This window comes from Falco naumanni, chromosome 11 (genome assembly GCF_017639655.2).
Source record: "Falco naumanni isolate bFalNau1 chromosome 11, bFalNau1.pat, whole genome shotgun sequence".
Classification (NCBI taxonomy): domain Eukaryota; kingdom Metazoa; phylum Chordata; class Aves; order Falconiformes; family Falconidae; genus Falco; species Falco naumanni.
The window spans coordinates 17,574,782-17,600,723 of record NC_054064.1 but is presented as its reverse complement, the minus strand read 5'-3'; the positions used below and the strand labels follow the sequence as shown (position 1 = coordinate 17,600,723).

Here is a 25,942-nt window from a genome sequence, read left to right as displayed (position 1 = left end):
TCTTTTTGAGGCAGGATTACACAATGCATAATGCAGTAAGGCTTTGATAGAGAGTGGGAAATTGAGCCTTTTAAGCCATGCAAATATCAAGTGCTAGAAGAGTCTAGCTCTTGTTCCAGGAATCACTTTTTTTTGTTAGTTTGAATACAAAGGAACTCCGAAAGACCCGGGAGCTGAGCACTGCAGAAGGAGCATACAGCATATGATGCGAGTATTGTGAAAGGTAGTGGCAACTGATGCATGGCGTGATGAGGCAGAGAGAGGATGCCCCTAATGAGTCAGGAGCAGGACTGCTATAATGGTCTGTCTTATAAAGCATGTTTTAACCTGGCAGTAGCTTTGCCAGTCGTACAGAGCGAGCAGCACAAGCCATTAGCCCCATTTTGGGACAAGGCTGCAACTTTCAATCAAGCCTAGAGACCACTGTCTGATTGCCAGCCAGCTGTTGTGCTGGCTGTTCCCTTTCTTGGCTTCAAACCCGAAATAACAGTCATCTCATGCCTGCTTACGTGTGGTGAGCAGCGATCCAACTTTGATGTATCTGCAAAGGCCTTGTGATCTGGGGCCACTTCACTGTCAACATGGATGTGACTGCGTCCACGCGCAAGAACTTGGAGCTTGCAGCAGTAGCACATCACCTGCCTGCTCAAAGTCACCGTTTTGAGTCTGTTACGATGTCAATGGGTGCTGTGCGTGGGTGTCCCAAGCTCTGCGATGAGGGTAGAGAACAGACCTTCGTCTTTGGTTTCCTAAAGCAAGTCTGTTCTTGGGAAACTGAAACCAGCGAAGGCTTAAAGGAATAATTTAATTAGTTGTTGTTAATCCAAAGTTGCTCGGTGGTTTTATATCTTAAGAGAAGGGGGTTTATTGTTAGTCTTTAAGGAACTTGAAACTGAGATTAGAATTGCTGTTTAGCCTAAAAGGGAACAAAAACTATCATGGAGTTCTGGGCCTTGATGACATTTTTCTTAATTTTAAAAAAGATACTTGAGGCATAATTTGGCAGGCAGAGTTCTTGGTCAAAGACAGGCTGTTACAAAACTTTATAATAAATGAAATGGATGGTTTTGTTCATGTTTTGGTCTGGACATGACAAATCCTAAACTCTTAACTGATGGTTTATGGGAATGTAGTCATATGTATATTATTGTTGTACACCCACATGCACAGGCAGTAGTCCAAGTGTGCAGATGAGATAACAGGAACATATAAATAAAGCAGTTGGCTAGTTGTCCTAATGTTCTTGACTAGATCCTTGTTAAAATAGTGCCAGTCAAACTTATGAATAAATCTGGTATATGGGAGATTACTTGCATTCAGCTATGATGGGATGCAGGTCACTGTGTGGGCAATTTGTGGCCATTTTGTGGTTTTGTTTTGTGTTGAATCAACAATTTGAAATGCAAACCAAGAGCTCAAGTAATCCCTGCTGTCCCCTGATAGTTGCAGGTTGCCTCCAGGCTACCCTGTTCCAAGAAGGGGCGTTTGTCAGGCCCATAGGGCCATACCACCTGATTGCTCAGGAGTATGAGGAGGTCTGCATGGCTGAGGGAGAGGAACACTGTAGTTGTCCTATCTCCCACCACCACTGCACTGGGGCTGGTGTTTTCTGGTGTTGTTACAAGATATAAGCAACATTTGCTTCCTTGTTCCTGCTTCGTGTATGTGAGTAGGTGATGCCCTGTCCATCACACGTGCCTATAGAAATACAGCTGGAGATGATGTTAAAGAGCAATTTGCCTTAGGACAAGTCCTGATTCTCCACCTTGTTCTGTACAGGACACCAAGGCAGCAAGGAGGGCTGGGTTGCACCTCTTTCTGAAAGCCTTGCGTTATGCTCAGTGGAAGGCACATGAGAGCCAGGACTCTGAAATCACAAGCTCAGACTTCCCATTTCCCCTGGTTTTGAAATCTTGGCATGCCGGTGGAAGGGCTGTAAGATTAGTTAGAAGGAAAGGACCCTTCTTCTGGGTCAGTATGATGCTAGTGGTGGGTTCTGAACTCGCTTTGTTGGTTACCTGCACTTGCACAGAACCTCGTGGGGACCTGATTGGGGTCTGCCTGAGGGTGTGAAAATTACTTGGTTTGGCTGTGTATGGAAGCAGTGGCAAACAACAAAACCTGACTGTTTTGTTTTCCTCCAGTTAGAGGGCAACTCTCCTTTTATTTCTGTAGCAGCTGGGGAGTGGTTGTTGTGCTGCGTTTAGTGATGAGTAACTTGCCAAAACAAGTTCAAATCACAAGCATCTGGGGTAAGGGAAGCTGCCTGCAGAATAAGAAAAGTTGCCTCTGGACAAATTTCCCCATTTGGCCATCCAAGCAGATAGCACATAGGCTGTAAAAGTCAGACAGACAGTGACATGGTACATGACTGCATGTCTGTGAGGGTGGCTGCCAAAAACATTATTGCAAATGCGTGGGGAAGGCTGTAGTAATTGTGGCAAGGTGATAAGTGCCGGAGCAGGAGTGGCATCTGTCCGTAGATGAGACTGAATAAAATGTCTCCTTTCTATATTTTTATTTTGTTTATTTGAGTTGAAGTGAAGTATGTACCCAGAAAGCTTCCTTGTCTGTTCTAAACCAGATTTGGCTGGAAAGGAAAGCTTTGTTTTCTGCTTTACTGGAAAGGTGGATTTCAAGACCTGTTTGTTATGTTTAGTGCCTTATTTTTGGGATAAGAGTCATCCTTGAACCAGGTGGAAGGCATATGGCTAAGTATAATAGGAATGCGGTAACTGGATTTATCTGGACATAATGTTAAGCCTTTTGAAAGGTAGCAGTGTAAGTTTGAGTATACTTTTAATCGTGCTGCTATCCCATTTTTTTTCTTTTTCTGGGAGCCTGATGGGTTTTGGTTTTTTGCTTTGAATTTTACAGCCACAAACATGCTTGTCATTGCCTAACAAATAATCACTTCTAGATTGTAAGCCTTCAAGGGCAAGGGTTGTTTGCCCGCTCACTGCTGGAGAGCTCTCAGTGCAGAGGTTACAATTCCAGCTGGGTCAAATCATAATATAAATTTAGCAATAGTAAATATTTAAATTGGAGGATGTATGGATGAGTTGGTGCGGGTGAATGGCAGCAAGCAACACAGTTAACTGAGCCTTACTGAACCTTTTTGCAGAGCTGGAAGCTTGCTTGTTAGAGCAGGAATGCTGCAGTCCCAGGGAAGACAGCAAGTCTTTTGGAACATTCTTTCTTAAGGCAACTTTGAATGGGGTTTTTAGAAATTAAAGCATAAAAAGGAAGGAGGTGATCTGAACTCATCAGCAAAATTTCAGAACAACAGCTTCCAGAATATGTGTTGTAGCGCAATGCCTTTTTTGTTCTTAAGTACACACACTGAACCAAACAATTATGGGACTAGATGGGCTAAGTAAATAGCTTACCTCTTACAGAAAGCAGCTTAAGTTTAGAAGAGGAAAAAGAAATAAACCTAAATAAAGCCCTTTGAGGATAAATGCTTCAGCTGCAGGCATTTTTCCTGGCATGAACCCACTGGAGATTCAGCTATTGGAAGCTTGGCAGGAATGCGGTAGCATTAATAAGTCATCCTTCATCTGTTGATCAGAGTTTTACATGAGAAGTCATCGTTATTACCCATCTGGCAGGATGTCCGAAGCATAGAAGATCTCTCTGCTTGATAGCAGTGGTTTAATCTTTGCAGGTAGAGCCGGGAGCAGGTTATCTGTGGTGCGGTGTCTGCCCAGAGTGGGGGGAGACGGGATGGTGGGAGGGGTGTCGGAGGCTGCTTAGCAGTTGTCTTGAGCAGTTTGTGACATGGCTTTACAGCTATTCCTCAGCTTGAGTGAGGAAGTCTCCCCTTCTCCCTGGAGAGAAAAGAAGCTGTGTGACATTTAAGTAGGAAGTACTTTGACTATTGTCCCATAAAGAGTCAGAGACTCTTACTTGAAAACTGAGGGTGCAGTCTATTTATTGAGCTGTAAACGTGCTTTTATCTCTCTCTCTTTTTTTTTTTTTTTTTTTTTTTTAAATCAAGGCAGCTCTATGTTGGCATAATGGGTAAAAAGGAAGGTGGAATTAAAGTGTGCTTTTTTCATGTCCTGATTTTCAGTTGCACTTGATGCATCTTCCTACTGCTCTTGCCATGGAAAAGATCTTGGCAGAAATAGAGGTAGTCTGATGTGCAAGTAGGAGGCTGGTTACATGTGGCCTCGTGTCCCTGGGTGTTTTTTGCTTTTGTTTTGCACGCATGCATGTAATTTGCTTTTGTTGTTTTAATTTTTTACTTTAAGTGTGACCTTTCCTAGGTCACTTTTAACTAATGAATGTAATGGAAGCGTCACTGCAGGTACTTGAAAATACAGGAGCTCATAGGTGTGCAAATCTTATATATGAAACTTAGGTTTAACATGTCTCTGTGTGTGTGCTGTTCTGTGTGAAGAGATGAACCAGCTCAGGTAGGCAGCAATGGAGCCTGTTCTTTAGTTAAAGGAACTTTCTGTCTGCTCTTGGCTCAGTATCTCCATGAGGATGTTGCAAATGTTCCAGTGCAAGGTTGTTGGCATGCCCATTAAAAATAAAAAGAAGGAAAGTATTCATTGAAAATAACTTCAGTTACTCAGTAAACCTGCTTCCATTCTGTTGAGAATACAGTTTAGAAATTAAGTAAAGCTAGACTTTAGTACCATGAGTTAGGGTGGAGAGGTCATTTTGCCCTTAAGAGGGGCTGTAAAAACCTACAGCAACATGAACTTCAGGGACGTGTTTTTCTTTGGTAGATGCTCCTTCCTGTTCTTTATGTATGTTTAGGGTGTGTAGCTAAAAGTACTAATATGTCCTGTAATAAGATTTGTATCTTTACATTCTCTGGCTTAAAATCATCAAGCCAGCAACTCTATGCCAAGTTCAATTTCTTGCCATTTTTGAAGTTGCCCCAGTTCCAAGTGAATCCAGAACAAGATGAGTCAGACCAGCAGTGTGTGTGGCTGTGGATCAGAAAGGAGTATTTCTCAGAGGAATTGCATGCATTGCTGGGTGCCACCTCTACCTGAGATCAAGCTACTTTGTATAACAAACTTTGTAGCCATATGGATTTATTTATGTAAAAGCAAATTTAAGTAACATCTTAGGGTCAACCATTTTTAACCATTCTGTGTTCAGATTTCTAAACTTGAAAAGGAAATATAATTTTGTTAAATTTTTTTCCTTTTTCAATTCTTTTATTACCTTTTTTAAAAAGTTGTATCACTGGGTTGTTATTTTTTTTAGTGATGAAAAGCAGCCTCTAGAGACTAGAGTTACCAGATGTGCTTTTATTTTGGTGCAGCTTGCTTTTGCATCTTGATAAATTCCCAAAGTGCTTTGGTCAGTAGAAGCACCAGATGTTTACTGTGTGTTCCTGTACTTCTGATAGTGGTCATGAAAACACTGCAGAAACATCACTGGCTAAAAGATAGGGCAACAGCAAATTTTGAAACTGTAAAGGAATTCAGTGTGTAACACTTGAGCACAAGCAGCTGATAGAGTTTATTGGATGGTGTAACTTTTAATTGCACTGTACATGCATGTCAGCGAAGGTTGAATCAACTACAGTAACTTTCAGTTGTGTCTGTGCTTGAGTAAAAGTGCTTACTGTTAAACTGGGGGTCTTGCACATACAAATTAGGCTGTCTTTTCAATATTATTGGTTTGGGTATGTTTTGGGAATTTGGTGGAATGAGATACAAAGTGTCCACTCACTGTTTTTCGCTCTAGTCTGGCTAGGTAAAACAAAATGTTTTCAGAAATCTGATCACTCAGCCTTAGCATTGTTACTGCTATCGCTGGTACTGTCAATAAAAGAAGGGTGAATCCGTATTGCATTAATACTGGCGGTTGTAACAGCAATGTAACGTACATCACTGTAACAGCAATGCATGTGCCAGGGTACGCCGAGGCATGTTCTTTGCCTTCTTCTGCAAGGTCCCTCTTACTCTGCTGTAGGATTTCTGTTCAGTTGTGCAATGCAAGATTTGTGTTCTTCCCAAAAGAAATTGCCTGTCAAATGCCCGTGTGTTTGCGGACTGTTAATTACAGATATGAAAAGCGTAAATTCAGTATTTGCCTCTGCTGGGGTCTAGCCTCATTAGTCACCCCTCTTGGTTTCTTGCATATTGCCTTGCTAGGTGGTTTGGTTTATAACTGTAAAATCACGTGGCTAACTGACTTGAACTGTAACACATATGGTTATAATACTGAGCTCTGTACCCGCTACAGAAGGATGCTCAAGGACCACTCTCCTCTCCACCCTTGTTTCCTTCTCCCATCTCTCACGCCCTGTATGGTCTGCCATGCTACTTGTGCAAAGTGAGGATGGGGCAGTGTTGCAGAACATTCAGCTTAGGATCTCTGAACTTTTCAAGGTCAAAAAACTGACAAGCTGTATTCTGAAAGATACTAGGCACCTACCCTGCGCTCTGTGGTCTGGGGATAAATATGAATAAAACCCGAAGCTTGTACTTCTTGTCAAAGCAGCCCTCTTGTAAGAGCATTCTCAGGTGTACTGCAGTCCTGGTGGGAAGTTGCTCACTTTGTGCTCTGTGGACACAGAACTCACGTGTAGCAAACACAGAGTTAATTGTGTTAATAATCTTTGGTTGCTTTGGGGAGCTAGTCAGAAGTACAACGCTGGGCTCCTGTTTTGGAGAAGTCATCCTTAAACAGACCTCCCGTCATTTACGGCAAGGCAAGAATGAGGTATGATTTGAGAGTTTATTGTTATGGAAATTATAGCCACTAACAGTGCTTTTTAAATATCACATTGATTACAAAACCATCTGTGTAGGAGTGGTGTATAGCACTAGACCTTCAAAGAGCTGGTAAACAAGGAAGATTCAGTGTAAACACTTAAATAGCAGCATCTAAAAGTAGGTTAGAGTGTTATACAACCTGAAAAAGCCCAGCTTAGAAGGACAGAATTTTTGAAGGTTTAAAAAAAAAAAAAGTTTTATATAGATTTAATTTTTTTAAATGGGTACTGATTTGACATTGGTTACAAAGCAAGAATCTTATTTTTGTCTCCAGTTTACTGAAGCCTAATATTTCTGTGTGCAGTCTGAGAGAAATCAGATTTTGATAATTCTTCATTTACTGAGTTACTGTCAGGTTGATGTTGTTCATAAAGATGATGATTCCTTGGTGGGGGATTTATTTACAGTCTATATCAGAGATTATATATTCCCTTTAAGGGAAAGTTCAAAATTAGCTGTGCAATTTGGGCAGTGGGATTGGGGAATTGGGGAGATGGGTTAGTTGTGGGGATTTTGGTGAGGTTTTTTTTGTTTGTCTGTTTCTCAAATAATGTGTCTGTGAGTGGTCCTAATTAATCCTCCTTAATCATGTTAAGTATGTTATTAAATAACAGCATCACCATTTTCCACATATATTTATATGGTGAGACTTAGTTATAATTAAAAGCTTTTGTGGAACTCCTGTTCCTTAGTTGGGATGTTTTTCTCTATAGGAAATCTCCTTCAGCTTTGTTTTCTTTGTTTTCTCCTTATGTAGTTACCATCCATTACACCCACAGAGCACCTTGTGGTATGCTGTCTCTGAAATACTACCTTCAGGGTGACAGGCAATTAATTTTAAGAAAGTCTTATCATACAGATAAATGTCCCATCTCATAGAAGTTTGCTTAGCCTGGAATATCAGAGAGGCCAAACAAAATAACAATTTGTTCAGTCAAGGGGTAGCCAAACAAAAATAAACCAACCCAGATCTTACGGATTGATCTAAAACTGGTAGATTTGGTTGATGTCAGATGTTTAGGGAAGAAATAGTGAGTGTGAATTCTTGTCATTCTAGTTTGGTGGAAGAAAATAAGGGAGATCTTTTTCTGTGCAGGTTCTTATCTTAAATCTCTTTCTGATCTTCCTAAGACAAAAGCACTGATCAGAAAGTGTCTAATGCTGTAAGCTGCAGCGTAGTCCTTGTGTGCTGGTGTTAATGTTCTGCAATTCCTTCTGTCGCTGAAGAAGCAGCAAAGCATTTCATACAGTAGAGAAACACTATAGAAATACAGTGTTGTATTTGATCATTAAATGATTCCTGGGCTTTTCAGACAATAGGGGCACTCAACACACAAATCCATGCTTAGCTGAATTTGGGGATTTGATTTGCAGGATGCTTGAGAAGAGAAGCTGTAATCGCAGCTGTACCTAAAACTGGTTTTGTAACTTGAGTTGGGTCAGGTAGAGCAAAGCACACTAATCCCCCGTGGAATAAAGCAGCAGAGGTAATTCCTCTTTTTCAAATGGGCTGCAGCTTCTCTGCAGCTATCCAGAGGCAGTGCCTCAGCCAGCTGTTCCTAGCCAGGACCTGCAAACCGGGCTAGGAATAGCTGTAATATTCCCAGCTACAGTAGCGGGGACAATTTCCCTCCATTACTAGATTCCAACCTTCTTCAGTTTGTTGTAGATTTCTCTTAATATCAGAAACTGAATAACCAGTGCAGGTGATGAATGTGTCTGTGTGCTCGGCATGCATAAATTCATTCATAGGCTCTTTTCTGAATGTCTTTATGCATTATTTTACAAGGGCTTTGGGGCTTCTTACACTTGGTTCTGTGGGGAAGGATTAAAAAAAGGCTGGTGCCATCTTTTTGGTCTTTGCAGACTGTGGAACAATTGATATTCGCAGCATCCTTGGCTAAAAGGAATCTCATAATCCATTCTTATCACATTAAGTTCTAATTGCTTTAATAGGATACTGCAGAAGTAGAAAAACAAAGGAAGTAGAAATGGCTGGTGGAAAGAGAGAGTAAAATATACAGCGGAAATAAATTTAAACCTATGGTCATTTGATCAAAAGCAAGCTAGCAAAGCCTTTTAGTTATGGGAAAACTTTTCTTCTCCCTAATTTCCTGTGGGAAGGGAGAAAACGATTTTGTTCATGGTAGCACTTTTTCTTTTCAACTAGAAATATTTTGTTGGTTTTTGTTCTGTTTTTTTTTTTTAAAAAAAAGAAATTCTTGACCAGTTGCGGTGACAAGGCTAATTCAAGAATCTTTTTGTTTCCTGTAACAAAATGGGCTTGTTTGGAGTCTTGGGAACCTGAAAGTAAAATGAGAGGTTCATGTGCTACAGTTCTGGTTTTATTTGTTTGTTCTAACTTTGGATTTGCTTTAAGTTTAAATATGCTTTTAAAACAGGAGGGCCAGTGAATTACAGGGGCAGACAGATGAAGTTTTTATTAGTAAGTACAGGAAGAAGTAGGATGTAAATGAACATTAGTGACATACCAATCTGCTGCTTCCTTTTCCTCTAACTTCTGTATTTAAGCTAGAACAGTTTCTTATGAAATAACCCAAATACGTCCACTTTGTATTTCAGCATTTTTAGTCTGAAATATGTCAGAAAAATTCACCAGGTTGATCACATTCTGAGTTCTTTCTGTTACAACTTTTCTTTAAAACTAATGAAAGGATCATAATTGGGGAAGAAATATGATTTATGAAATTAGTTGTTATCCTTGCTGATTTAACATAGGCCTGTAACTTAGAGCAACTATATTGTCGTTGTCAATTTTTTATTTTTGTATTCCGCTTTCACTGTAACTTATGGAACTGCAAAATAAATAAACTGGTTTCAGTTCTAGAGCTCCATATCACATAAGCAATGAAAAGAAAGGTAGTACTATGCTGCTTTCAGAAGTTTTTCCACCTAAAATCTTAGAAGGTAGCAAGAAACAGTTGTGCTTGGAACAGTTGTGTTTCTTTAGTTTAAAGATTCTACCCCCACCCCCCAGGAGAGATAATGCACCCAGTAGGTAGCTGGAGATAATGGATGGAGCTGGGAGAGGTTAATGTTATCCTAGAGCATCATCCAGGTTACAGAACTGGAGTCAAAGGGTTTGGGAGGAAAAAAGATTATTTGCTGGAATTAAAAATCTTCCTTATATTGTGTAGCTGTGCAGCCCTAAAGATTGTGTGGCAATAGGCTTGAATTATAACCTGTGCTTATTAAAACTAAACTAAAATATGCTATTTTAAAAAGGAGACTGTGTCCTGGAATTCCATATTTGGAATTAAAAATTATTTCCCTTCAAGAACCAGTTTTTTAGTTTGGGTCTAGATCTTGGTGTACCAAAATCCCATGTTCTGCTGAGCCTCAAGGTCCACTTGGTGTCTTGTGAGCCTTGAAGAGGGCTGGGGAAAAAAGATGTGTGTTTTCACCATGAGAAATTAAGATGATTTGGCTTTCCAGATGCATAGTACTTTATTCTTCAGTTTGAGCTCCCTGCTTATAGATTTTTTTTGCATTGGAGTTGTGCATAGAGCATGTACTGGTCTTGAGGGGAGACCACCTATGGCAGCGAGTCACAGACTGCCATTTACATTTTTTTCTTTCTTTCTGTTTTTTCTCTTTTTTTTTCTTCTTTTTTTTTTCCTTTTTCTTACTACCGTGTCATCACTGCAGCTTACCATGAAACCCCAACCCCAGTCTGGCACCCTTAAAGGAAGGTTAAAATTAGTGATGAAAATACTATCTACCTACTCCAAGGAATATTCTGGACAGTAGGCTTTAAAAGTAGGTTTTAAAAGCCTTAAATAGTTTCAATTTAACTGTGGAATAAAGAAAACCCAAAAACATTACAATACTGTAGAGACTGGATTTCTAAGCATCTGCAAAAATAAAATAGAAGTTAACTTCTGTGGTTATTAGTTTAGTGAAATCAAATGCCAATACATGTAATTATGGATTTAAGAGAGGAAATAACAGATTTATTTGCAGCCTATCAGTCAGAATGTGCCTTATACTGTGTGTAGTTTTATAGTTTTTCATTTTGTTGATTAAGACTCGGAGCATTTAAATATTTCAGACGTGTGAGGACAGAAACCTGTATTCAGCTCCTGGAATTGATTTTTACTAGCTAGAAAAAAGACTGCTTCTCATTTTTATGAGACACAGTGTTAGACAGTAACGCCACAGAGGATCTTTTTGTGTTTTATAACGGCTGATCTCTGCCAAAACAGCAGCTTTTCTGTGAGTATCAGTAACTTGAAAGAAAAGGCATGTTCAGAGCATTGAATGTGGTACTTCTCAGTGTAAAGCTCCTGTTACACCATGCTGCCTACAGCCTCACAAAGAGGATTATATGGGCTCTGTTGTGTCTCCTAACCTTTTTTGAAATAATTTTGTGTGTGTGCAAGACAGAGGTCTGGTAGGGGTGATTTTTAGCTTTAGCATTTTTTTTACTGTTCTTTCTAAATCTAGATGGAACCACTTTGTGTTCTCTCATTTCTTTTCCATTATTTCAGTTGCTTAGAGCAGCCACATCTGCAGCGCTGGAGTTTCAGTGCTTTATCCACGTGTTCTCATGGCAGAAGCAAAAAAAAACACCTTCATTCTGTGAAAGGAATTCTGCAGGTTGTGCCCCAAACCGCAATGAAGTAACTTCCCACATAATTAGGTAGTGCAAAGTTGAGGGAAAGGCTACCCCCAGAGGAACAAGCAGTAGCAGCTACCTATGTTCGTTACAGCAGTCATCTCATTCCTCTTTCCCATCCCGCTTGCCACCTTCTCTCTGCACGTTGCATGGCTCTGTGTGCAGAGGCACGGCTGTAGTAAGCGTGTATGACTTGTCCTTGCTAAGCATTTGGCTCTGTGCTCTCCTGTTGAGCTATCGCATTAGTAGCCTAGTGGGTGAGAAGTTCTTGTGGCTGCCAAGGTGGGCGAGACCACAGTGAAAACAGCCTGGAGATCCATAAGAGCATCTCTTCCAAACAGCTTCTGAGAAGGAAAAAAAAAAAAAAATCCATGCAGGAAAAACACACCCACCCACCCCCCCACCCCCCCACACTGCTGCTGTTGTGCTGTTGTTCTGTCCTGGGCAGGTGGCGGTTGTGCCTTTGGACTGAGGAAGGTCCTGTTGTATCTGTCTTTTCACATTAGTACAAATGACTAAAGCTATTCTTTTGGACAGGTGGTTATTTAAATGTCAAAGGTAGCAGTTCCAGGGCAAGGAGTAGTGCTGTGACTCGGTCTAGGCGAGCATCGGGAGACATTAAAGAAAGTGGGAGTTCGTAGCTAACTTGAAGAAAAGCGCTGTGAGGCTTTGATATCTGCGGGGTGTTACTGGTCTGTGTCCTTCAGCACTTGCTGTAGCAACTGCAGCCCCGTGAAGGTGCGTGGGGCAGGGCTCAGGAGCCATGCTGCTGCGAGGAGGCTCTGCTGGGGCTGGGAGAACTGTTAAGAGCCTGACAACCTGTGTTACTGACGAGGGAGGAGTTTTTGACATTCATTTGCTCCCTGGAAAATAAAGAGAGAACTGGAAGTTCCTTCTGCCTATTCCCTGAGGAACTGAGCCTTAACTTTTACATTTTGGCAACTGTGCCAACAGCACCAACTGAGATGAGGGGAGTTTATCTAACTGCAGAGTGAGATAAACACCTGTCCTCTGGCTGTCTTCACCAAATGCAAGGCTAGGTATGCAATACTGGGAAGAGCTCCTGGGAGGAGAGCATGGGAAGCCAGGGGCTGGATCCCTCCCTGTGGTGGAGACGCTTTTATCATGAGCTCTGTGCCGGGCTCTGCAACGGCAATGACCTCTGGCTTTTCCTGCGGGCCAAGATCATGGGAGCTGCGTGCTGCTGCGGGGAAGGAGAGGGGCTAGTGCATGCCTTTGACCACACAGGCAGTAGCTGATGTTTGAGTTCTGCATATAGAAATGTCTGTTATCCTCTTCAGAGAAATGTAGGCTAGAAATAATCAAACATGTTGTATATTCGTTGCCTGTGACACTGTTCTTTAGGGTCTGTAAGGTGCAGGTCTGTAGGAGCTGGTATGCTACAAGTTAAAAATAATAAACCTGATGCATCTTTATACTGCCTACTTTGATCTCCTTGTGCTCTGCTAAGCTGTTCTTCTCCCAACCAAAGGGAGCCAGACTCTGTGTGTTAACGTACATCCTGTCTCCTTCCACACTCCATGTGTGCACACAAGCTGCATATTTTACTTTAGAAATGGCAAATTTGGGTCACAAGTTCAGCAGTTAAAATGATGATCTTACCACATCCTGCTTGCACAGGAAGCTTATTTTTTAAAAAGCTGATAAGTTGAGTCCTCTAGATTTTGTCAAAACAAAAAGCAAAGCAAGCTATTTAAAGCTGCAAAGAGGTTTGGATTCTTACTCCATCAGTTTGCCACTTTGTCTCACAGTGTAGATGTTTAAATTAAAGTGAAAGCCTTGCAGCCTGCTCCTGTGCTGCCTGGACTAACCAGCTTCCTATAATCACCAGGCTGTGATGATAATTGAAAAATATTTTTCTCTCATTATGTCAAAAAAGTTGTTGGTGTTTTCTGTTGGTTAGTTGGGTTGGATTTTTCTGAGGAAGGATTATTTCTTCATTAATTGGGGGAAAAAATTTATACGCTACCATTTGGTCCAATGAATAGGTGAAAACTGTTTCTCCCTGTAAAACATCCAAACACATTAAAAAAATTGTGCTGGATATTCACATAGCAACTGCAAGACTTTCACTTGTGCAGTGATGCATCAGGGAAAGGAGCTAATCAATCTGGATGCTTGGTAGCAAGGAGTGGGAGACATTGACCGTTACTGTATTAGATGAAAAGAAATGAGAGGCCTTGCTTATAGTGTAACAGGGGGCCTAAAATGTGCTGTGCAAGTCATGAGCAAGGTGGAAAGCACTGAACAAATGCTATTTTATTTAAATGCAAGGTACTACAAAATAATGTTACTCCTGGGTTTCATGTGTTCAGACTCAAGCTGTCATTTTTACAGAATCAAATTTTGTGCAGTGTAATCAATTGCTGCTATTTATGTTAATAATACATATCAGCTACAGCACTTTACCTTTCAGATGCTGCAGCTGCACAAAGCAGGCCTTGGTGCTTGTACTGTGAGGTGGCAAAGGTACATAAATACCATCTGGCCTGAAGTGAGGAGAATTCTGTTCTGATGCTGAAGTAATGCATCATTTCAGTACATATCCTTTGAAAAAAGAGCATTGAGTGGATTGATGGACAATGTGTGACAGGCAACAAAACATAATGAGAACTGGAAACTTCTGAGGATCTGTAAGTTATGGTGTGATTGTTATTAAATGGTAAAATAACCTGCTCACCAGTCGTCAACACTGATTTTGTCTTTGTTCTCTTGTAGGAATGTTTACCCTTGCAGAAGTTGCATCACTCAATGACATCCAGCCAACTTACCGTATCTTGAAACCATGGTGGGATGTATTTATGGATTATCTAGCTGTTGTTATGTTAATGGTTGCCATTTTTGCTGGAACCATGCAGCTGACCAAAGACCAGGTGGTCTGCTTGCCAGTTTTGCAGTCTACTGTAAATTCAAAAGCACAAACCAGCACATCAGGGAAGGCTGACTTTACCACTGTTGAAACATCTACTGGTCCAGGAGAAGCAGCGTCAGTGAGAACGGTTTCCTTTGGAAGTGCCCCTACTGTAACACCTGACATACCTCTGAGCAGAGCTACCTCTTCTCAGTATCAACCCACGGAATCAGGCCAGGAGCTGAAGAAGGAGCAGAAAGATTCTTCAGGTCGTAAAACAAATTTGGATTTTCAGCAATACGTATTTATTAACCAGATGTGCTACCATTTGGCTCTTCCTTGGTATTCCAAGTATTTTCCCTATCTTGTTCTCATCCATACCATCATTTTAATAGTCAGTAGCAATTTTTGGTTCAAGTATCCCAAGACTTGCTCAAAAATTGAGCATTTTGTGTCTATATTAGGGAAGTGCTTTGAGTCCCCTTGGACTACGAAAGCATTGTCTGAAACGGCATGTGAGGACTCTGAGGAGAACAAACAGAGGTTAACTGGTGCCCAGTCCCTGCCCAAGTATGTTTCCACTAGCAGTGATGAAGGAAGCCCAAGTGCCAGCACTCCCATGATAACAAAGTCTGGCTTCAAATTTTCAGCTGACAAGCCGATGATCGAGGTTCCCAGCGTCACTATTTTAGATAAGAAAGACGGAGAACAAGCCAAAGCGCTGTTCGAGAAAGTCCGTAAGTTCCGGGCTCACGTGGAGGACAGTGATCTGATTTACAAGCTTTATGTTGGCCAGACCGTCATCAAGACCGTCAAGTTCATATTTATTCTCTGCTATACTGCAAACTTTGTCAACACCATTAGTTTTGAACACATCTGCAACCCGAAAGTGGAACATCTGATTGGCTACACGCAGTTTGAATGTACACACAACATGGCTTACATGTTGAAGAAGTTGCTTATCAGCTACATTTCCCTCATTTGTGTCTATGGTTTTATCTGCCTGTATACGCTTTTCTGGCTGTTCCGAATACCTTTAAAAGAATATTCCTTTGAAAAGGTCAGAGAAGAGAGTAGTTTCAGTGATATCCCTGATGTCAAAAATGATTTTGCGTTTCTCTTGCATATGGTAGATCAGTACGACCAGCTGTACTCTAAGCGATTTGGTGTCTTTTTGTCAGAGGTAAGTGAGAACAAACTACGGGAAATTAGTTTAAACCATGAATGGACTTTTGAAAAGCTGCGTCAACATGTTTCCCGCAATGCCCAGGACAAGCAAGAGTTGCATCTCTTCATGTTGTCGGGGGTCCCCGATGCAGTGTTTGATCTGACTGATCTGGATGTGTTGAAACTGGAGCTGATTCCTGAAGCGAAAATCCCAGCGAAAATTTCCCAGATGACAAATCTTCAGGAGCTTCATCTGTGCCACTGCCCTGCAAAGGTCGAGCAGACTGCCTTCAGCTTCCTCCGGGACCACTTGAGATGCCTTCATGTGAAATTCACAGATGTTGCAGAAATTCCTGCGTGGGTGTATTTGCTCAAAAACCTCCGTGAATTGTACTTGATAGGCAACTTGAACTCTGAAAACAATAAAATGATAGGGCTTGAATCTCTCAGAGAGTTGAGACACCTTAAAATTCTCCACGTGAAGAGCAATTTGACCAAAATTCCCCCTAACATCACAGATGTGGCACCACATCTGACAAAACTAGTCATTCATAATGATGGCACTAAGCTTGTGGTACTCAATAGCCTTAAGAAAATGACTAATGTTGCGGAATTGGAACTGCAGAACTGTGAACTGGAGAGAATTCCCCACGCCATCTTCAGCCTCTCTAACTTACAGGAACTGGATTTAAAGTCAAATAGCATACGCACAATTGAAGAAATCATCAGTTTCCAGCACTTAAAAAGATTGACTTGTTTAAAGCTGTGGCACAATAAAATAGTCAACATTCCTCCCTCCATTACCTACATAAAGAATTTGGAGTCTCTTTATCTTTCCAATAACAAACTCGAATCCTTACCAGCCGCAGTGTTCAGTTTACAGAAACTTAGGTGTTTAGATGTAAGCTATAACTCAATCGCATTGATTCCAGTGGAAATAGGTTTGCTTCAAAATCTGCAGCATTTTCACATCACAGGAAACAAAGTCGACGTTTTGCCAAAACAGTTGTTTAAATGTGTTAAATTGAGGACTTTGAGTCTGGGACAAAACTGTATTACCTCAATCCCAGATAAAGTTAGTCAACTGTTGCAGCTGACTCACCTGGAACTGAAGGGAAACTGCTTGGACCGTCTGCCAGCCACGCTGGGGCAGTGTCAGCTTCTCAGGAAAAGCGGGCTCGTGGTGGAAGATCACCTCTTTGACGCTTTGCCCTCGGAAGTTAAAGAGGTGTTGAATCAAGACACAAGCATTCCCTTTGCTAACGGGATTTAGGCTGAGGTGAAATGCACCGGTAGCTGATTTCCAAACGGCAAACGCTAAAAAATATGGCAGTTGTGAGACCATGCATTTTAGAAAGGAGAATTCCTTGGAAGGCAGGACTACTAGCAGGATTAGAAGAGATGTAACAGAGTGTTCAATGTTTGCAGTGTTTTAAAATATTATTTCCAAAATTTTTGAGATGATAAAGAACCTTAATAATCTCAATTCTTTTTTTCTTAAATTGTTTGTAACTTGGATGCTGCCGCTTTTGAATGTTTACAAATTTGCTTGCCTGCTTAAAGTAAATGATTAAATTGATGACCTTTTCTTACTATGCAAGTTATTCCTTAAGGTCTGGATTTACTTTAGTGCATTATGGGGGGTGAAAAACAAGGATAAATGTATACGGTATGGTTCTAACAGCACTTGAAACACATGTTGATGTGCGTGGTTAGTGTTAGCCATCCTTGGCAAATGAAACCAGTTTGGCTGTGCTTTGAACTGCACCAGAACCACCATTTTCGTGCATTAAGGTATGTGGTTTGCATCGGGCCAGGCGTGTTTGCCTTCATTCTTCATCCTCAAGGCCTCATGTTATTGGGTGAGATCTCTTCTGTGGTCCAGTGTGCTGCTCCTTCATGCTGGCAGAGACTGGTCGTGTTCCTGCAGCTGGTCTCCCCCGCAGCTTCCATAAGGCTCCTCTGTCCCACGCAGCAGTGGGTGGTAAAAGGGAGAATACTGCCACTTGGCTTTCAAGTTGGGGATAGTTTTGATATTTGAACTGTTTCGCAAGGTGACTTCAAAGGCCATTAAACACCAAGTGACTTTACTGCTCGTATTTTGCTCCTCTTCTGAGTTTTCAGCTGGAAAAATCAAGGCTTTTTATGAGTTGGTGATTGTTTTGTTTCTCAGCCCTTGCTTAGAAACTGAGGTGTCTGTTCTGTTTATTAGATTAAAGACAGAGACATAAGAGTTAACAATTTACCCAAATGTGATTTAGCTTTATCACTTACTGTGGTGTGTCTTCCACACCTGGACTTTAACCACAGGACCACCCTTCGCCCCAGCCCAAGTAATTCGGTGTTTTTGAACACTGTTAGAAAACCCTGTGTGCCACATAAGTCATCAAATAAAGAAGAAAGCAGACAGCAGTGAGCGTGGGATTCTTTTGAGGGGTGTTTTTTTGGTGTTTTTGTTTTGTTTTTTTAACTGAGTTTGCATTGCTAGAACCATTAAAGACATATAATCCGTTAAATCTGCATAATCATCAGTTGTAAATCTTGGCCATTTACATTCCATGTGTGCAGAAAAGAAGTACTATGCTGGGAGATGATTACATGGTTACTCATGGATTAAACACAATTCCCTATTGTAGTGCGGTCAGGACTGAACTAGTCTGTAGTTCGAGGGACTGTTCTTCTCACACAGAAATCCTCATGCACAGCAATTTCTACTGTAACTTCACCAGAGCTGCCCTGACTTCCACCACTATTAATGAGGGGATAGTTTAGGCCTAGGGGCATTGAGCAGTCAGGAACATTTCAAATACTGCTCTTACAAATCTTGCACATTTTATTGTTAATCATTTACTGTTGGTCATGCTGGGAGGACTGTTCTCCGCTGCGGGTAGCGGTCTCTGAGTACGTACCTGCACGATATGCTTATGTATGTCAGAAGACCAGTTTATGAATAGTCATTTTCCCACTTCTTTTTTGGGGATAGTCTGTTTTTCCACTTGCCAGCAGGCAGTAAACTTGCGATGTTGACAGTTCTGCAACACCAAGTCACAGGTTTGGCGGAATACTTGCAGTTACTGATCTGTCCTCCGCTGGGAAATTTAATGCTAATCCTCTGATTTTTTTTTGAAGTAGAAGTTAAGGCTGCAGTAGGTGATTTTTTTTAAGAAACTCATGTGTTTATTTTTGCACATAGATCACTTTAAAATTGCTGGACTATTGACTCTTTAGAAAAACTGTGGAATATACTATTGGTGTATGCTTTGTATTTGCTGTTGAGTGTCATTTCAGCTTCCAAGATACTGTGCGTAGGAGGGACGAAGAGTCGGAGGATGACAAAGTAATTAAAATATTTAGAAAAATAGTGCTATTTTTCATCTTTTTTTTTTTCTTATTTTAATAGAGGAGCCGCACAGAATGCGGCTGTGGATTGATCCAGCTTTTAAAAGTTGGTTTGTTTGGGTTTTTTTTGGTGTTGCCAATGCTCCTACTGTCCCTACTGATGTTCAAAAAAATAAACCCATGTCCACTTCATATGAGTATGGTGTACATAATTTAGACCACTGTTTCGACTAGTTATTAGCCAATTGTACTTCTTTAGACAACTTCCTCCAAAATAAGTATATGTTAAAGTTAATTTCAGGCTTGTGATGCTTGCTCAGCATAAACTCCATTCCATTCTTGGGTTTTAGGAGACCTTTCTCGGAGTGGAGAGGAACTGCCCACCATCCCCATGTCGCCTCACCCCAGTCCTTCCTCTCTTTGTGACTGTAATGTTCCTATTTCCTGCGTGTCAACTGACACAGTCTTGCTTTAAAGTCTTGGAAGTTCATCTCTTTTCCATGTAAGGCATGTGAAATATATTTTGCATTTCTATTTGATTTAATAAATATGTTTATATCTTCCTCAAATCTATTTTTTTAATGGGGGAAAAATGTTTGCATAGTAAAATCTCTGATTTCAAGTATCTTATGCTGAACTTGTTCTGTGGTGCCTTTAACCTAAGAAGGAGGAGGTATGAGTTGCTGCTCCTGATAATCCTGTGGGTATGGTTTCTGACTGGAATATAATACTTCAGGATAGTTTTTTTTTTTCTTTCTTTCATACACATAATCTAAATGACCTACCACTGTTTTATTTTGTTAATGGTGTTTTGCAGAATATATGCATGGCTCTGAAAGAAAAATTACTGTGTTGATTCAAATGAGAGGAAGTAGGAAATTGCCCATTCTGTTTGCCCCTGCCACTCTAATGCATTTCTGTGAAGATCCTTTAGTTTTCCAGTAAATTGTCCTTTTTGGAAGATGCTCCTGTGATGCAGGCAGAGCTCTGGCTGTCCTGAGCAGGCATTGGGCCTTTTGGTGTAAGGAAGGATGCTGACACTCATAAAAGGCTCTTTGCTGCTAAATAAATGGTTTTGCTGTCCTGAGCTGCCCTCTGTGGTAGCAAAAGGGGAAGGCCAGACACTGTAAGTCATGTCTAATTATGGGGGTTCCACTTTGTGGACTCCTCTATTTTTAATAAAAATCTTACAGAAATAGCTGTTCTGTATATTGTGTTTCCATGGATGCATACAGAAATTAGTGGTGTACTGTTATGTGAAGGCAGTGGGCTAGACTGTGATTCCTTAAAGTCAAGTTAAACAAATGAGGTGCTCCTACAGCTGCTGTTAACAGTCATTCTGATTCCTTGCAGGAGCAGATTTTGGCTTTCAGACTTACTGGTTCTCAAGACAGGGAGCCATGCAGGGAACCTGACAGTCCTGAGTGTAATACTTCTCCAGCTTGTTGTTAACATGAAATAAGGCTTCTATCGGGTCTGTGGGATGTAAACCCACGAGGGTGCTTAAAGATGGGAACAAAAGCCTTGAATTTGCTGAGGCATCCCAGCATTGATGGCAGAGCCATAGGGCACAGGTGGCAGTGGGCTGAGGATAGCTTTCTGGGCTGCTGTTGCCCACTCTGATGCGATTATTGCCTGTGCAACAACTGACCTTGAAGATAACATGGAGTACAGCACCGCTCTTCAGTCCAAAGCAAGGAGGGAGGCTAAACCCATGCCTTGAGACCTGCTTTTGGTTTTGGTGCAGCCTTCTCTTCACCTGGGGAAAAGGTTATTAAAAAGATTTACATTTCCTGTATATATAAACTGGAGATTCTTTAGTGGAGGTAAAATGCATGAATAATTGTGAAAAACACAGGTCTGGTAGAAATGAGGTCATATAGAAAGAATCAAGAGGCACAGACAGTCTTGTCGTTAGCTGCATGGCAGAGCCCTGTCAACACGTTTATAATGTGTGATCCCAGAACAATTTGATTTACACAACAAACTATCGTAAGAATGGCTAGAAGTTATCTCAAGATGTGTTTACACGTGCCACCCTGCCTCGTGCAGAAATAAGGCTCTCTAACGCATTCCTGGCAGGTATTTGGCAAGATGTAGGAACAGGTTCGACACCGATGGAGATTCCAGCCTCTCTAGGCAAGTTGTTTCATTAATCATCTTTCCCATTGAAGAAACACAGCTAGTACCTTAGCCAGACAGCAACTGCTGACGTTCCATTTAGGCCAAACCAAATTATTAGAAATGTATTAATCTATTTGCTTGTAGACGGACGTACAGACTGAGAGACTTCCTCGTGGATGTATTGTGTCCCAAGCAGCTTGGGAGGACTGAAGTTTGGGGTTCCTTCGAGAAGAACTCTGAGGGACAGCTAGCATCAGTTTGGTTTCAGATATGGTGCAGAAAGTTGCATTCGCCAGTGATGGCAAGGCCATCCGCAACCACGGTGCAGTGCGTTTATGGCTGGTCTGCCTCGTCTTGGGCTGCTGGTTGGCATCCTTGCCCTTAGAAAACCCAGCAAAGCCTGGGTGGTCTGTTTGTTTGGAAAGACATTTTGTGAAGGCATTTAAGTAAAAGGTTTCTCAGGCAAGTTTGTTGTGGGCACATGTAAGGTGATCCTTAAGATTACCATAATTGACAGATCTGAGACAAATTGTGTAGTGTTTCTAACCTTGGCATTAACCCCTTGCCTCCCACTGTGAATTGATAAAATTGCTGCACAAACTACTGATTAGTTTACAGTGTTCCCCAAATGACTGGCAATTTTAGCACAACAGAAGAGCTCCCAGTTCAGGCTGTCCACTTGTGCTTGTACAGTGTGTTCAGCACTTAAACCAAAGGCATCAAACATTGACATTGCAAAACCCTGTGGGCTTATGCCATGACCAGTTTCCCAGGACAGCAAATCATTCCCCATGCTGCCAAAAGGAGGGAAAGCTGTGTTACTGAGTACAGTTGTTTCTGTAGCAAAGATGAAGCTTTAGAACTAAGCTCAGAAACAGATTTTCCAAGCTGATTACAAACATGTACCCATTCCACGATAAAAGTCATGAGAGATGTCATTTCTGGCAGATGCTGAAAATAGTTGCTGTAACTCAGCCAGGCATGGGTGAAGAAGTGGCAGTTCTTCAATGCTGCACATCAACACAATACAACTCAAGTGAGAATCTTTAAAACCACATGCACTGGATTTTGGCCAGGCTGCATCTCTCTCCCTTCCCTGAAAAGAACAGCCCCTAAGCCCTTTTGCAATTATTACCACCAGGACCTTTGTTCTGTCTTGCCTCAACAGCACATTGCCCCTTGATGCTGGAGGTAACGTAGGGTTATTGGTTTAATAATGACTGTTTGGGAAGAATGCCATCATCTAAATTAACACCACAGTCGCTTGCAGGAAGTCTTTCAGCACAGAGCAGGTCTGTTCCCATAAAATGAACATGTTGTGCCCATAAACAACAAAATCTTGATTTGGGACTGGGTTGCATAGACCATTAGGAATAAATGCGCGAACACATTGCTGTTCTGCTAACCGGTTCTGGGTTGTTTTGCTGCTTCAGGTGGTTTGTAAAAGTAGATTTTAAGACCTTTCCCCTAGCACTGTCCTGCAATGTCTCTGGAGCCAATGTTTGCTGGTTTGCCCCAGAGGGTATTGCTGGAGCTGCCCTGGCAGAGCTGGGGTGGGAGAGGGCATGGGTGCCACCACTGGAGGCTCCCCTCTGCTGGGGCAGCGGGATTTCTCTCACCCCTCCTGGGTGATGATGCTGCATGAGATTGTGTCCTTAGCTACAAAACAGAAGGAATGCTGTTGAATGCAACCTATTGCCAAGTGTCGTGTCTGAAAGATGGGGGTCGTGATAATGGCAGGAAATGCAGAATAAGGAGGGGAAAAAAAAGGGGGGCGGGGTGTATAAATAGCCCTGAGAGGAGGTAGAGCGCCCACCCCCATCTTGTAATTTCAGCAGTTTTTGAAAGACTGTAAAATCTGGAGCACAAGTTACAGAGGCTCGTCCCTAGAGCCAAGCTGAAACCCTCAGAGCACCCTATGGCTCTCTGCCTTTTCTTTCTTTCTTTACCTCTTTCTTTACTTCTGTCCCCCCCTGTCAGACAGGACCTTAGGACACCTGTGTGGCTGCTGCTTGTGTGCTGTCCTTCCCCTTCTGCTGCCGTTCAAGTGTCTGTGATAAGCTTGTCCCTGCAGAACTGTTAATGCTTGTCCTGGCACGGCTGTAGCAGGCTGCTCCCCTGCCCTGGCTGCCAGCTGGCAGGGGTCTGCAGGGGGGTCTGCAGGGAGACCCCTGGCGCTATCAGGGGCCAGAGTCTAATCTTGGAGCTGCAGCTTCTCCTCCCGAAGGGGTGCTCCCTCCTCCAACTGGCCGGTGACTCCCGAGCGGGGCAGAGCGCTGCTGAAGCTCCCTCCCAGCTGCCAGCCTCCCACTGCAGGGCTGCTGCACGGAAGCGCTACGGAGTGGGTGATGCTGGGCCTGGTGGGGTCCCGTCCTCCTCCAGGTCTCACACAGCCTGGGGGAACCTCACTTTTCCTGCACTCTTCTGAGGAAAGGGTTTCCCTAACGCCCTTAAGTTGCCATTTCTATAGGCATCCCCATGGCTTCTGCCGTTTTGTGTGTCCTAACAGCCTCCCCTATCTTTGTTGGAAATGTGGTTGCATGTTTCTTACCCTGTTTGTAAAGGATGCAGAGAGCACCTGACAGCCCCCTCTGCAGTGAGTCACCCCTTGGAGGTTTTTTCTCTGCCCCAGGTTAAACCCCTTGCTTCAGCCTTTCTTCAGGGGTTGTTTGCATGTGTGTTTTGTAACTCCCGCTGCTCTCTCCTGAGTCCTCTCAGTTTATTGGGTTTGGTAAAATTAGCGGTGTCTGTAACGGGACGCGGGCTGAGGCCTCCCCCAGCGTAGGGCCGCTGACCCTGGGGGCACGCAGCCAGAACAGGACCCCCCAGGAGCAGCAGTGTCACGCTGCCTGCCCGGGTTGTCCAACCCTCCAGCCTGCCCCTCCTGAGCAGGCAGCGCTCCGCAGGAAGGGAATTCAGAGGCAGTTTTACAAGGTGACTTTGGTCTTATGGCTGAGCAGGGAAGAGCGTCGGGGTGTCACGCAGCCTCAGGGTGACCCTGCCCAGGGGCAGGTGACTGCTGCTGTCCTTTGCTGTTTGGCTTCTCCAGGCCCAGGGGATGTATCTGAAGGTGGTGGCTGGTCTCAAGCCCTCTGGGCTCTTCCTTATGAGTTTTGTCGTGGGCTTCCCACACTGTGGCTGCAGTGCAGCTGCGAGGGTGTCCGATGGATGTGAAAAGCTGGGCAAGTGGAGACTCTGGGTATATGCCCTGGTCTGTAGCGCTGTAATGCACAACAGAGCTGGAAACCAGACAGGTGCCTCGAGTTTTAACCTATTAAAACTGGGACACGTGCTTAACAAAAGGCAAAGGCCAGCTGGGTTGTAAACTGATTGCTGTCAGTATCGATGTTTATGCGTATTTGAGACCTAAGAAAACGCTAGCATGATCTGACCCCAGAGAATGAGATTTGTTTCTAGCTGCCTTTATACTAAAATCTTAGTATTACGTATAATTTGCTTAACTAGTAAATTAGCTTTTAAATTGAGCATGTGGAGCCTGTGTGAGGTGGCGCTGTCCCTGTGAGCCAGCACTAGTGTGGATGAACAAATCACACACGGTACTTGGGAAAGCTCCTCAGTCCTTCACAGCTATTTATGGCTGAGCACATGTCCCTCTCACCGCAAATTTCAGCCTTTGCACAGAGCATGGGTGATTTCCCCAGGTGCTGGTGGCCTGAAACCACAGCGACCCGGTGCCCTCTCTGCCGGACAGGGGTCAGCTCCAGGAGTCCACGCAGGCATCATCTAAGGAGCCTTGGCGTGTCCTCTCTCAGGGACCGTTCTTTTTTCAGTTTAGGACTAGCAAAGCTGGCAGGCTGCAATTTTGAACTAGAACTGTACAGAAGAGGCCTTAATTAAATAATTTCTCTGAAGTAATTAAAAGACTGCAAAATGATCATGTAGACAGCACCATGGTTTGAAACCTGCCTTTCTCCCTGCCGCCAGGCAGTCAAGCTGAGCTTGGTCACCTCTTCCCCAGCAGAGCAGGTACGCTCCCAGCCAGGGTGTCTCTGCAGGAGCTACCCCACAGAAGAATTGCACCCACAGTGACAGGTAAGTGCATTTTCAGAGGAAGGCATTCCAGGTTACCATCCCATGTAGACAAGGTCCTAGTGCCTGTGGGGCTTTGTTCATCTTTGTGCTTGCATTGATCAGCCTTGGCAACGTGTTTAACTCTGAATGTATTTGTTTAATTAAATGCTTTTAACATTCGTTACAGGGCTGCTAATTGCTGACTCCTCCAGAAGAGCTCCACAGCAGACGGGATGTGAACCACCGCTGAATAGCCTGGGTGGGAGTCAGAGGGTCCCAAAATAAGTGTCATAGCTTTACAATCTGCTGCTGCTCTTTCCTCACCAGACTGAGAAAGGGCTGGCTTGGAGGAGGCGTCAGGGATCCAGCATCTCTGCAGTTTTGTTAGGCTGCAGTCAGTGCTCCTGAAAGCCTGAAGGGCTGCTGCTATTATTAGCAAAACGTTGGCAGTGTGATTAGCTCTGTGCAAGACTTAAGTTCAAAGAAGCTTAAGGGATGAACAGGCAGATGCAGACTGGACTTAGGCACTACATATTATGGCAGTCCTATGGGATGTGGAAATAGGTGTGTAGCCGCTGCTTCTCCACGTGTTGTCCTGCTGGCCATGGCACTTCCAGTGCTTAACAGCTAACGCGCCTTGGTGTGAGCTACTGTTCTTGCGTGTATTGAGAGCAGAGCGGAGCAGGTGTGGCAGGGAGGGATTCCCCGTGCTGCGATGTGCTGCGGAGCTGGGCAGGTTTGCAGGACTTGGGGTACAAATGCCCTGAGCCCCAAGGCTCCGCAGCCCCGCTGCTTGCAGGGCTGGCTCTGTTCCTATCAACAGCTGTGAACTGCACATCTTGGGAAAGAAAAACAAACCTAAACACTTGGTTTAGTAGAAAAGTATTTTGGTGTGGTGCTGTTTTGGAGGTTTGCAGCTGTGAAACTTCTCGCTACGGAATATTGGAGGAATATTGGAATTTTGTAGTCTCAAAAGGATGCAGAGGAAGTTCATGGGAGTACCCTGGGGAGAATTAG

At 42.9% G+C, this 25,942-nt stretch overlaps 1 protein-coding gene across 6 annotated transcripts in view; it reads left to right on the top strand.

Moving 5' to 3' along the window:
- LRRC8D (leucine rich repeat containing 8 VRAC subunit D) overlaps positions 1-18,961 on the top strand; it is a 53,423-nt gene extending 34,462 nt beyond the window's left edge. For all 6 annotated transcript variants that reach the window (XM_040610253.1, XM_040610256.1, XM_040610255.1 and 3 more), the window contains one exon: positions 14,131-18,961. In XM_040610253.1, coding sequence (XP_040466187.1) covers positions 14,133-16,703 — 2,571 coding nt within the window. In that variant the 5' untranslated portion in view covers positions 14,131-14,132 and the 3' untranslated portion in view covers positions 16,704-18,961. The remainder of the gene's footprint in view (positions 1-14,130) is intronic.
- Positions 18,962-25,942: the final 6,981 nt, after the last annotated feature.